This window comes from Lipophrys pholis (assembly GCF_963383615.2).
Source record: "Lipophrys pholis genome assembly, chromosome: 10".
Lineage (NCBI taxonomy): Eukaryota > Metazoa > Chordata > Actinopteri > Blenniiformes > Blenniidae > Lipophrys > Lipophrys pholis.
The window spans coordinates 15,302,338-15,314,522 of record NC_137640.1 but is presented as its reverse complement, the minus strand read 5'-3'; the positions used below and the strand labels follow the sequence as shown (position 1 = coordinate 15,314,522).

The 12,185-nt window shown below is 41.1% G+C and overlaps 1 protein-coding gene across 6 annotated transcripts; it reads left to right on the top strand.

The window, feature by feature from the left end:
- The first annotated feature begins 351 nt into the window (after positions 1 to 351).
- Positions 352 to 12,185, top strand: ncln (nicalin). Of its 6 annotated transcripts, none has more exons than XM_080473337.1 (15): positions 352 to 647; positions 2,236 to 2,426; positions 3,766 to 3,907; positions 4,063 to 4,157; positions 5,220 to 5,300; positions 5,785 to 5,888; positions 7,099 to 7,187; positions 7,681 to 7,820; positions 8,116 to 8,294; positions 8,578 to 8,665; positions 8,771 to 8,809; positions 9,376 to 9,536; positions 9,782 to 9,835; positions 10,079 to 10,157; positions 11,529 to 12,185. In XM_080473337.1, the coding sequence occupies exons 1-15, from the start codon at positions 473 to 475 to the stop codon at positions 11,589 to 11,591; spliced, it is 1,680 nt and encodes a 559-aa protein (XP_080329463.1). In that variant the 5' UTR covers positions 352 to 472; the 3' UTR covers positions 11,592 to 12,185. The 6 variants fall into 6 exon arrangements, with proteins under 6 accessions (XP_080329463.1, XP_080329462.1, XP_080329461.1 ...); XM_080473336.1 differs by having other exon boundaries at positions 377 to 647; positions 3,763 to 3,907; XM_080473335.1 differs by having other exon boundaries at positions 377 to 647; positions 3,763 to 3,907; positions 9,373 to 9,536.

Below are 12,185 nucleotides of genomic sequence, written 5' to 3'. Positions count from 1 at the left end.
CATGGATAAGTTCTTCAAATAAGAAAACGAATATGTTTGTCTCTGAAAGAGAAATACAGTATATATACTACTTTTGAACAAGATTTACAAAGTTGTGTGATTTTAAAATAATATAACATTAAAGAACCTCATAACTTCACGTAGCTTATAAAGCTAATTATAATACACCATTATTATAAGAGAAAAGACACATTGCATTGAATGTATTCTTTTAAATAATAGACAACGGTAGCATGATCAATCTTACTTGGAAAATGCAATAAAGCAGATAATAAAAATAAACATTAACGAAAATATGAGTCGTTGACCTTGCCTTGTGAAAAGTAGTCGTCCCTGTAGGTGCCTGATCAGAATTTCCTCCGCTGGTTGTACCCCGGTTAGCTGGAACAGTACCGGGCTGTCAGCAGCTGAGAGCAGTGACAGCTCCACACATCGTTTCGTCTTCAGCTTACCACCGAACACAACCGCAAACATGTTCGAGGAAGCCAGCGAGGTGTTTGACAACATGTTTAAGTCTTCGTTTCCCCTGACCTTCATCGTGTTTCTCCCCGCGGTACTGATCCTGGTGTCCCCGCTACCAGCCGAGGCGGCACACGAGTTCACCGTGTACCGCATGCAGCAGTACGACCTGCAGGGACAGCCATACGGTACGTCCGCTGGCTCTCTCACTCCCGTAGCACACCGGCTGAAGCCACTCTTACCTTTTCATTACACGGCTATTAGACGGAGCTTTAGCATTCAGCAGTTGTGTCGCCTCGCTGGAGTCTCGGCTTGCCGTCCGGGTCGCCCACATTAATGACAGCGTGCGGAGGAGCTAGTTAGCTGCTCATGTAGCTCCGCTGTGCTACTTAGCAGCTAACTAGCTCTTCAAGTGAAGACAATTCCTCCTTAAATCTCCTACCATTGTGCAATGTAAAATACGCGGATCCTCCATAGGAGGTTCTTGCTTTCTATTTTAAAGTATCAGTAATCAGTACATTTGCAGCTCGGGGGAAATGGGATTTAAATGGCACCGAAAGGCCAGGCTAGCAGAGCAGCCCACTCCTCCCTTTACACCAAATGGCACTAATGGTGATTGTAGAGTTGTTGATCCATTGAATGGGAAAGCAATCGTGATTGTAGACGGGCAGACGGCAAAAGCAAGCTTTCTCAGACAATGATAAAATTGTGATGCGGTTGTAGTTACTTTGTTTTGAAGGTCTTGAGTGGAAATGAATGAAAGGTAGCAGAGCTTAAACAAAGCTCACCAGCCCGATCCTCCTTGATCATGGGCTATATCAATAATAACTCTTAATCTTAGGTTGCTTTGCTTTTTCACTTTTCACAACCAGTCACAAAATGCACCACATGAATTAAATGGTTGGATATAGCCACAACACTAGGTGCAAGAAGATTGAGCATATTCACACCACTGGCTGAAAACATTATAGGGGGTGTGTGTTAGAGTTTGAGCAAGTGTTTTAAAATGCACAATCGTTACTTCTTTATAACATGTATCAAGGCACTATCAGTAGGCTGCTCTGATGTGTGTTGCTAATAAAGGGAGGGAAGCAGTGATGACAGGAAGAGTTCAGAATTGTATGAAAAAGAAATAAACAACATGCTCACCACAGAGAGCTCTGTGAGTCATAATAAAAACTTTGAAATGGATCTTGAATTTAATTGTAGAAAAGATGAGATGATGCACTGTCAGTCCTTGTCATTTTAGTTTAAGACCAATTGTATGGGGTCCAGGGGCATCTGAGTGAGGCAGGCAGAAGGGGTTTGGCAATAATCTTGCTCACATAGGCAATCTTTGTTTGATCAGATTGTGATACAGTAGATGTGAGTTTGATGATTTTGTTTGGGTCCCCCCCCCCAAAAAAAGAAGAAAGAAAGCATGCACTTTTCAACACAACCAACATTTATGTCCTTATAAAATATGTTTAGCTATACATTTTGAGAAATTGCTTCTTAGAATTTGAGCAATGTTAAAAATTGTATTCCTTAATCTGATAATGAGAGCCTCAGTCTAGTGTATCAGGATGTGAAAATACCAGTGATACAATTGAGTAAAGCACATAGTTTGTGAGTTTTACTGTCTGTAAATAGCTGAAGATTATCAGGACAACACCTCTTTGAAATGCCTTCTAATTTTCTGACCGAGGAGCTTTGGGGTACTATATGATCAGCACCAGTTTGTTTGTGTGGATATCTGATGTTGTCCCAGAAATGATGTCCTGTGTGTCTTCTCAGGTACCAGGAATGCTATCCTGAATACGGAGGCCCGTACTGTGGAGGCAGAGGTATTAAGTCGCCGCTGTGTGATCATGCGGCTCGCAGACTTCTCCTATGACAAGTACCAGAAAGCCCTTCGCCAGTCAGCGGGGGCTGTGGTCATCATCCTGCCCAAGAACATGTCCGCTCTACCACAGGACATAGTTCAGGTAACAACATGCTCACCTCATGCAGCAGTTTCATCTATACAGATGTGACTGCACTGTTTTTGAACCTCTCCCATCAGAGCTGGATGCAGCATCATTTTATTTTCATGTTACTTGTATATTCCTGCAATTTGACGTGTATGTTTATTGATAATGGGTCTTTCATTTCATGGTATGATATTAACGTCCTCAGATCATGTCCAGCTTTTAAAGGAAGAGTTGTGATTGTGTTGATTTTGAGGAGTGAAAGCTGCTACAAAGTCACGATTGTATGTTTTGTCATCTTCTTCACTTATATCTTTATCCTCAGACTGATTTCATGTTAAATCAGGGCTAAATGTTTGCTTCCGAAATGTATTATTTTATTGTGTATTGTTAACATTTTCTCTGAGGTTTGGTGGTACAACATTTAAGAACATGTGACCCTGTGACATATATCACGAAAGGGAAAATGAAAAATTAGAGCCTCCACTATGTTAAAAGTAATGTACTCTTTCTGATTTCTTTCTGCTACTGATAATATTTTTCTTTCACATTTGGCAGCCCATCACCTTTTTTTTTAATAAAGAGGCACCAGCTGGACCACCACTTGCATCTTTGTCAAACAAATGTTATCGGCTGTTACTTAGTGGTCCAGGTTGTTATATACTGTTACTGGTCAGAATGTAAGACTAAAGCATTTCAGATGCAGTATTGTGAAGCGTTTGAGAAGTTTAACATCAAGGTCCAGCCCCTTTAGCTGGCTCCTCTTTCACCCTGTATGATCACCAACTCACCATTTCTGTGATCCGTGGTTCACATCCAGCTCGGCCCTCTTGTTTCTGAGGCTTGTTGTTATATAGAAGTCAACATAACACTGGGATTACAATATTACCAACATAAAACAATTCGACTTCTTAAGACCTTTTTCTTGTGGAGAAAAAACTGAAACAAAACACTGTATTATATTTGGAATACCATGCACAACCATCTTTTTGATGTCTTTCTTTCTTTGTGACGTATTTGTAATGTTTCACCAAATCTTATCCAAGATTAGTTTGACTAAAATAATGTAAGAAAAATGTTGTGAAATTGTGGGAGGAAAACATTGAGGTGGCAGTGCTTTATACAGACATTTAATAATACATCTGTGAAGCACATAGTGACTGATTAACCTGCACACTTTATGAATGTGTATCTTTCCGAAGGGAGAAATAGTTTAAAAAAAAAAATCATTTTCTAGAATAGTTTATTTAATTTATAGGGACATGGTGTGTAAAGCTGCAGCGCTACAAACCTTGCAGGAATGACGTGGTTGCTTCAGTGTTTGAGTTTCTGACCTGTTGTTGACTCTTTGCAGCAGTTCATGGAGCTGGAGCCAGAGATGTTGGCCACTGAGACCATTGTCCCCGTCTACTTTGCTATGGAGGATGATGAGCTGCTGTCTATCTACCTTCAGACCCTGACCTCTTCGTCCTCGCAGGGCTCCTTATCAGCAGCAGAAGGCAAGACTGAGCGCTTACACAACACATTGCTATCCTTCCTGCCTCCACTGTGTTTGAAAGTCAGGCCTGACAGGTTTTTAAGGCCAATGTCTGGGGGACACTTTCCTAAATCATTTCACATTTGTGACATTTTGTGTTTATTGTGCTCTCTGCAGTCCTGCTGCATACAGCCACAGCCAATGGCTTTCAGATGGTGACGAGTGGAGCTCAGAGCAAAGCCATCAGTGACTGGGCCATCACAAGTTTAGAGGTGAGAGACTGTAATCTGAATGCTTCTGGTGAACAAACACATTCCCAGTCCAAATGTTTCTGTTTTGTCACAGTAGAAAATTCATTGTACACAAAGTCTATCTTTAATATCCAAAGACCTGTTTCAGTCTATTGTGTGTGGGTTTTAAGAGGTGTATTTTCTCCTCCATCAGCCAATAAGCTGAGACTCAAGCAGACTGCAGTAACTCTGTACACGACAAAATATTGACTCACTGTGCAGCAAATGATCTCTAAACTGTTTAACACACCAGGATACATTAATCCAAAGGTTGATAACAAAATGTCACAAGGACTTATTTACAGGAAAAAGCTTTCACAATCCATCCTCCTTAACTGAGTTCAAACCGGAGATGTTAGTATGTGATACAGTGGCAGGGGATCTTGTGTTTATGTTTCAGCATTGTGAACACTCCAAGATGTCTGAATGCCTGACCTGTGTTGTCTGAATCCGTGGAGGGCCTAAATTCCTGAACAAAAGCCGTTGTGTGGACTGAAAGCACATTTTAGCTGAAGAGATTAATATGAAATGTTTACGTTTAGAGTTTGTGCCTTTACACATTAACTCAGGAATTGTAGTCTTTTCTTTTAACTATAATACGCAAAGACACTGTTTCCTGACCACCTTTTGGTCTCCAAATCGAAATGTTCAGTGTTTTAAATTCAAACACTTTTTATGAATTTTATGTGTTAATGCTAACTGATATTCACAAGGTCCTATACACTTTTTATTGTTTGTTTGTTTTTTCAAGTGTTAAGCAATTCTAGTATGATTCAGAGGAGTGTGTTACAAAGCGTTACAAGTCAGTCAAGTAACTGGAGTCAGACATACAACAAAACAAAGAAGGATTAAAATGTCACTCATTTATTTCCTAATCTGAGCTTTTACATCGGTGGTTTAGTCAGACCAACAAAGAAGGCATTGTCCATTGATTCAGATGCCACTGTTTGTTGTTTATACACCATATTTAATTTTATTGTTTCTGTTTATATGTTTACTTTATTTCTTTCTCTCTATTCTAAAACCTTTTAACTTGTGCTCCAGGGTCGTCTGGCTGGGGTTGGAGGAGAAGATCTTCCCACCATTGTTGTGGTGGCTCACTATGACTCATTTGGTGTTGCTCCTGTAAGTTCACTGCTTTTTCACCTGCCTGATTGTCCATGTAAAAAAAATGTTGTCTGCCATTTTTGATAAACATTAAGTTAGTTACAACAGCTTTTTGAGGTGATGCCAGCTTTTGTTAGTGAGTCGTATAGCACATTCAGATAAAAATTTCCTATGTTGTGGTCCTTCAGGAAATAATAGTATTTTTGTGTAGCTGCTTTTAAAAAAGAGACTAATCAGATTCTTCAGGGCAGCATTGGTTTGCAGGTTAGAGAAGAAGAGTTGGAATTGTAACTTTGCAGGTCAGCTCTTTGGATCCTGAGTAAGGCGGTTGTCCCCGCTGCTCCGAGCGCAACGCCAGAGCAGCCCACTGCTCCGAGCATGTAGAGTTCAGGTTAACGATGAATAAGATAGATTAAATGCAGAGTAGTGTTTCCCCTGCGGGATCAATAAAGTATGTTTTCTTTCTTTCTTTCCTCCATTCTTCTTTTTCTGTGGTGTTTAGTGGCTGTCTTATGGAGCGGACTCTAACGGTAGTGGAGTGTCCATGTTACTTGAGCTCGCTCGTCTCTTCTCCAAACTCTACACCTACAAGAGGACACACGCTGCGTGAGTCATGAAGTCATGAAGATATATTTTCATCATTTGATCATGTATCACGGAACCCAAACAGCTTCAGCCTTATATGAATAATCCATCCATCCATCCAGCTTAAGTCTGCATGGTGCTGGAGCCAATCCCAGCTGTCTGTGGGTGAAGGTGGTCCACCAGTCCATCACAGGCCAGACACAGACAGATAGACATTCAGACTCACTCACATTCACACTTACTGGTAATATAGAGTCACTTTTATTAACTTAGAAACTTCAAATAGACACCAGGAGAACATACAATCCGGACTTGAACCAGAGACATTGCTGTCAAGCGACATTGCTAACCACCACATCACCGTGAAGCTCAGTAAGAATCACTTTTTGTTTTTTTTTTTACTTCACAATTGTTCTATTCAGAGTCACTTCCCTGCAGCTTGGCCACACACACACTTATGCTTTTTGTGCAAACAGTTTATATACATATAAAGGGGACACTGTTATGTCCTTTCAGGGGACCAACAGCACCAATGTATGAATATTGTGGTTACTTATTCAATTTGTTCATTCATTCATTTGGTCCATGTCTGATAGTTTTGAATAGTGGCTTCAGTTGTCTATGTAAACACAAATCAAAGTTTATTTGTAATGTCCGTCATTTTTACTGTCCTGCTCTGAATGATTTATAAGACCTGTATGGAGTTTATCAGCTCACTCTAATGACAATAACAATCACATCTGACTGTGTTCAGTAGTCGGTGCTGTGGTGGAGACTGAATTGTATGTCTGAGGCCCTGCCCACATGACGTTTCGATTGAAGACACATTGTTTATTCGTTTCAGAAAATGTTTGTGTTTATATGGCTGTATTCAAAAAATAATGTCTGTTTACATGGCAAAGGCAGAACCACTGAAAACTATGTATTTAGCCTCAGCTTTAAACTACCAAGTCCCAGGACAGTATGGAGTAGCAGTTATCCTACTCTGGAAGCCGCCATAGATGTTAATGTCCACCTACCTACGCACGCACAGAAGAACTATTTACTATGGTCGTGATGCACATGTGTAGTAGAAGGGCTTCTGCCATCAACTTAGGACAGAGTCCGAGCGTTTCCAGAAAGTACCTTTCAGCATCAATTCAGGAGTGTATCCTGAATATCAAACCTGTTTTCATTCAGCTCACTCACACGAGTCTCATGTGGATTTTGTGGACTACTTGTGTGTGTTTAGGTACAACCTGCTGTTCTTTGTATCTGGTGGAGGAAAGTTTAACTACCAGGGTACCAAACGTTGGCTGGAGGACAATCTGGACCACACAGGTATTTCTTTTTACACAGAACATCTGATGAACAGTCTAAAAAGTAAAATAATATCCATCTATTAATACCGTATGAACTTGACATGAAGCTACTCCAGCGTGTGGCTGTACAGAGCTTGACTGAAGTTCCAACTCAGTGATGTGATGACAGTCTACAGTTTTTTACAGCAAATTTAAAAACAGGTTCTGCAGTTGTTTCTCTAACAACATAAGTGCTAATATATGATAACACATGGAAAGTACAAGAACTTAAAAATATAACATTTTCTAACATTGTTATGTAACTATGGTTTATCCCAATAAAAAGACTTTCAGTTAGATCAAACCAAAGGAGCTACCATTTTAACTTTTCTTTAGTTTTTTCCAGATTTCATGACTATAAATGTGCAAATGTTGAAGTCAGACAAAGTCTGCCCATAATAAAGTTTATAGAATTGATGCACGTACTTCAAATCCAGTGAAAACGATGTGCTTTTCTGTTTTGTCTGTTGCAGACTCCAGTCTCCTGCAGGATAACGTTGCCTTCGTCTTGTGTCTGGACACACTGGGAAATGGAGACACTCTGCACCTTCACGTGTCTAAACCTCCTAAAGAAGGGACCCCTCAGTATTCTCTGCTCAAAGAACTAGAGATGGTAAAATTCAGAGTCATTCATTCATTTCAATTACATACAAAACAAGGGGGGGGGGGGGGGGGGGGGGGATCTTACTTAATGGAACGTCTCATCACCTGCATATCCTTAGATGATACTGCAGCAACAAGAGTTTTATCTAATTTATTGACGTCATCATGAGTTGCCTGAAGTCAGACACTCGTCTGCACATTTGTTTCCAATGGGGCAACAAACTACAGTGAATTACACTCTCATAAACTCCCCACACCTTGAATGTCTCTTAGGTCCTTAACCTTCAGCTGTTTCCTTCTCGCAGGTGGCCTCAAGTCAATACCCAGAGGTGAAGTTCTCCATGGTTCACAAGAAAATCAACCTGGCTGACGACATGCTGGCCTGGGAGCACGAACGCTTTGGGATCCGCAGACTGCCGGCCTTCACTTTGTCCCACTTGCCTTCGCACCGCCTGGCTCAGCGCTCCAGCATCATGGACGTGCGGTCAGTGTCCCTCTCCTCTCGCCACGGAGCGGGAGAGCCCCCTGCTGGGTGGGTTCATTACTGCAAGTCTCTTGAATCAAAAGAAGTTTCATTTTAGTTTAGTTCCACTGTGGTCATCATATCCCGTAAACCATGAATCTTTGCCACTCTACATATCAGCCTTCCTGTGTGAAACCTGAACCTGATTGCTCTCTCCTTTCAACACTTTTTTCTCATGATTTTTAGTGTCTCGTTGATATTTGTGTTATTTCTGTCTTCATCGTCTCCATATTTGCTGTTACAGGCCTCATGTAGACGTAAAGAAACTCGGCAGGAACACTAAGGTGGTCGCAGAAGCGTTGGCCAGAGTTATCTACAACCTCACAGAGAAGGTATTTCTCGATTGAGCTCATTATAATATCACTATCATCAATGCCTCCGGTCTCATTTCTAACGTACAACATGCTCTTTCTCTTGTGTTGCATCCTCCTGCACAGGGCGCACCTGGAGACTTGCAGATTTTCACAGAACAAATGGTACGTGAATAAACTGCTCGCCTCTTCTCTCACGCTTATGTTTCAGTCAATTACTGACAACACTTCAGTCTTTGTGAACCTAAATGGTTTCTTGTTTATGGACGTGTACTACATTCAGACAAATTTCTTTAATGACGAAATCCTCCAAAACACCACGAGAGGGCCCAGTCCCCTTCCTGACACTGTCTGCAGATATCTTACCTGAGTGTCTGAGTCCGTGTCTGAAGCAGAGCTCATCCGGCAGTTATGCAGTGCGGTGAATAGATTGCTATACAGTGTTGCATGCTCTGTGAACGCAATATGGTGCATCTCAAAGGTACTCAAACTGATGATATGATGCCACACAACAGAGAACTGGGTACTGAAAATACAAATGGTTGGTACAACGTTGAGTTGAACGGTCTAGTTGACAAGGAAAATCAAGTTATTAGAATAAGTTTATATTTCTAATAACCAGTGTGGACTTTTTGTGTGTGTCATTGCAGTTTGCCTCTGTAGGTTTTGTATTGAAGAACATGATGATAAATCTGTGGTGGACTCTGATGATCCTCTGTCTCCGTCAGCAGGTGCAGGAGGAGCATCTCTCAGCAGTGGTGGACTGGCTCACAGCGCAGCCCAGAGCCGCCCAGCTGGTAGACAAAGACAGCAACGTGGTGTCCACTCTGGAGTATCACCTCGGACGCTACCTCAAAGACGTCAAGAGACACTATGTCAAAGCAGATAAAAGGTACAAAATGCAGTGAGGTCAAACGGAGAGTTCGAGCAGAGGGGATCTTATAAACACCCGTGAACAAACTCTTGCACATGTTGCCTTCTTCTGTGTATGCAGATCTTTGGGTCTGCTACAAGGCTCTTTGAAACCCGAGAAGTTGAGGCTTGAATAGTTTTCAATGTCACGGATAGATTCTTTGAACATGAAGCTGTTTCCAGTACAGATTCAATATATGATCTGTTTTCTCTTCATCTCTGCAGGGATCCCGAGTTTGTATTCTACGACCAGCTGAAGCAGACTATGAACGCTTACAGGTTTGGTTCAATGAGCTCATTTTCTCTCCTAAAATTTTACTCTTGTGATGTGACGGCTCTGCAGCTAATACGGCTCTCACCTGCTTCACTTCTTCCTGTCCTAACTTTATTTTCAGACTTTGGTCCATAACAGTAAAGAAATGACATTCAGTGCCCTTGTTTCTTATGCGGCTCTTTTTGAAAGTCTCTTGTGTGGTCTCGTCTCTGTGGGTCTGACTCTGGTGGTTTCTCTCTCGTTCTCAGAGTGAAGCCGGCTATTTTTGACCTGCTGCTGGCTGTCTGCATTGCAGCCTATTTAGGGATGATGTATCTTGCGATCCAGGTAAGTCACAGTGTTGCTGCAGCACTCTGTACATCCTCTCACACCAGCTTCACTTTACAGAGAAGAAGTATTCACTTTAATAATGATAATAACTTTATTCATTGAGCGCTTTTATTACAAAGTCTTTCATAGAACATAATGAAAGGTAATTAAAAGTGGAAATATTTAATTTAAGTGATAAAAATTCTATGAAATGAACGTTGTGTCCTCCCAAAGCTTTATGAACTGAGATATGATGTGATCAAAAAGACAGACATGTCAGAGCGTCTGATCTCAGACTCCTCTCACTCACCAGACATGAGTTTTTGGGGGTTAAGCAGCAGCGCTGTGATCAAAATACTGATGGATCAAAGTCGGTCTTTCATTTGCTCTTCGCGTCAGAAAAAGAGAAACTGGTTGCAGGAAAGTTTTAATAAATAATTTAATAAGTTCAAAGTTCAGACAGTTTCGCCTGTCAGAGCTTGAAAAAATGATGTGACGTAGTTTTGCTGAGAGAGGAATTTATAAATATTAAACAAAGTACCGTACCTTGTGAACAAAGAGTAATATAAGTAGTGTCTTGATGTTGAGTTATTTTATACTTCAGACACCTTAACCATGCAGAAAATGTTAAGAAGGTGATCTCATATATAAAAACTTAAATTCCCAGACTGATGATAGTGTTGCCGTCACTGGTCTCTCAGTAATTCTCTTCAGTAGGTTCATACGGAGACCTCAAAAACTATATTACAATAACAAGGAGTCCTGCGGTCATTTGTGGCTTTAATATTTGGTCCCTCTTTTCTTTAACACTGTGACTTTAACCTGCTTCAGATAAAAGCTTTCATATCTTCTGCCGTGGCTCAGAAACTGGTCACGGATGTTTGAGATCATCTTCAGACAGATTTCAGGCAGCGGTCTCCCTCCGCTGCACTGAGCTGCTATGAGCTTCAGCTACTAACCAGACAGAAGAAAAATTATCTAAACCAATTAGATGATCATGTCCACATTCTCCGACTCTTTCCAGATGGAGGTTTTTCTCTGCACATGAATGTTAATCGTAATGTTGGAGATTAGATTAGGTAAATCATTACTCTTTTGGTTGCTTCCTTCATGTTGCAGGTAAAATAAGCTGTAGGATGAAATCGTTCATTCTGTAACAGTAGTTCTAGAGGAACCTGGTTGAGCTGATGGTGCAGTTTGTCTTGTAAGAGGACAAACACCTGAATGACCATCACGAGAAGGTTCAATACATCTCTAATATATCTCTGTGGAATCTGAAGAGTGACAACATCATTATATTTTTGCTTATAAATGTTTGAAAAGCTGTTGTGACATTTAGTATCTGAACACCACATGATCACTCTTTTTCTCTTGTTGGTCTCTTCGCAGAACTTTGGAGTCCTATACAGCATTGTCCGTAGGATCACTCAACCTAAGACCAAGACCTACTGAGAGCACACCACATGGTTCCCACCCCCCCTCAGACCCTGCTGCACCTCCTTTCCTCAAGTGTAAAAAAACCAACAAACTCTTACAGTACGATGCAGACGTGGGACCGAGCTGCTCTTCTTACAATGGTTTTCCAACCAGCAGATTCACTTCTATGTCCTTTATCCTGATCCTCAACGTATGATGTCAGACCACTTCCTGCTGTCAACTTCGGCCATTTGATCTCGGTAATCCTGTTTCTCTCAGCAGTCAATTGTGTGTTTTGATTATTTCCCCCACATGACGGATCTCAGAGTGGCTGTTGTGTCGCTCTTTATCGTTCTTCTCAGTCCACTTTGAGCCAAACTGACACCATGTGTTGTCTCAGGCAGCTATAGAGAGAAACTGAACACTTTCAGCCCCCTCATGCCCACCAACCCTCAGGTTAAAGCCTCTTTCAACACATTACTTACATTGTTTTTATGTTTTTCAAAAGGTTACAGATTGTCGCAGTCATTTCTTTTCCCCATGTCGACCATGCAGAGGATTGTACTAAAGCTTAATTTTTTTATCCTGAGATAAAACTGAGGTTTCATTCCATAAAATGTTATGATTTGA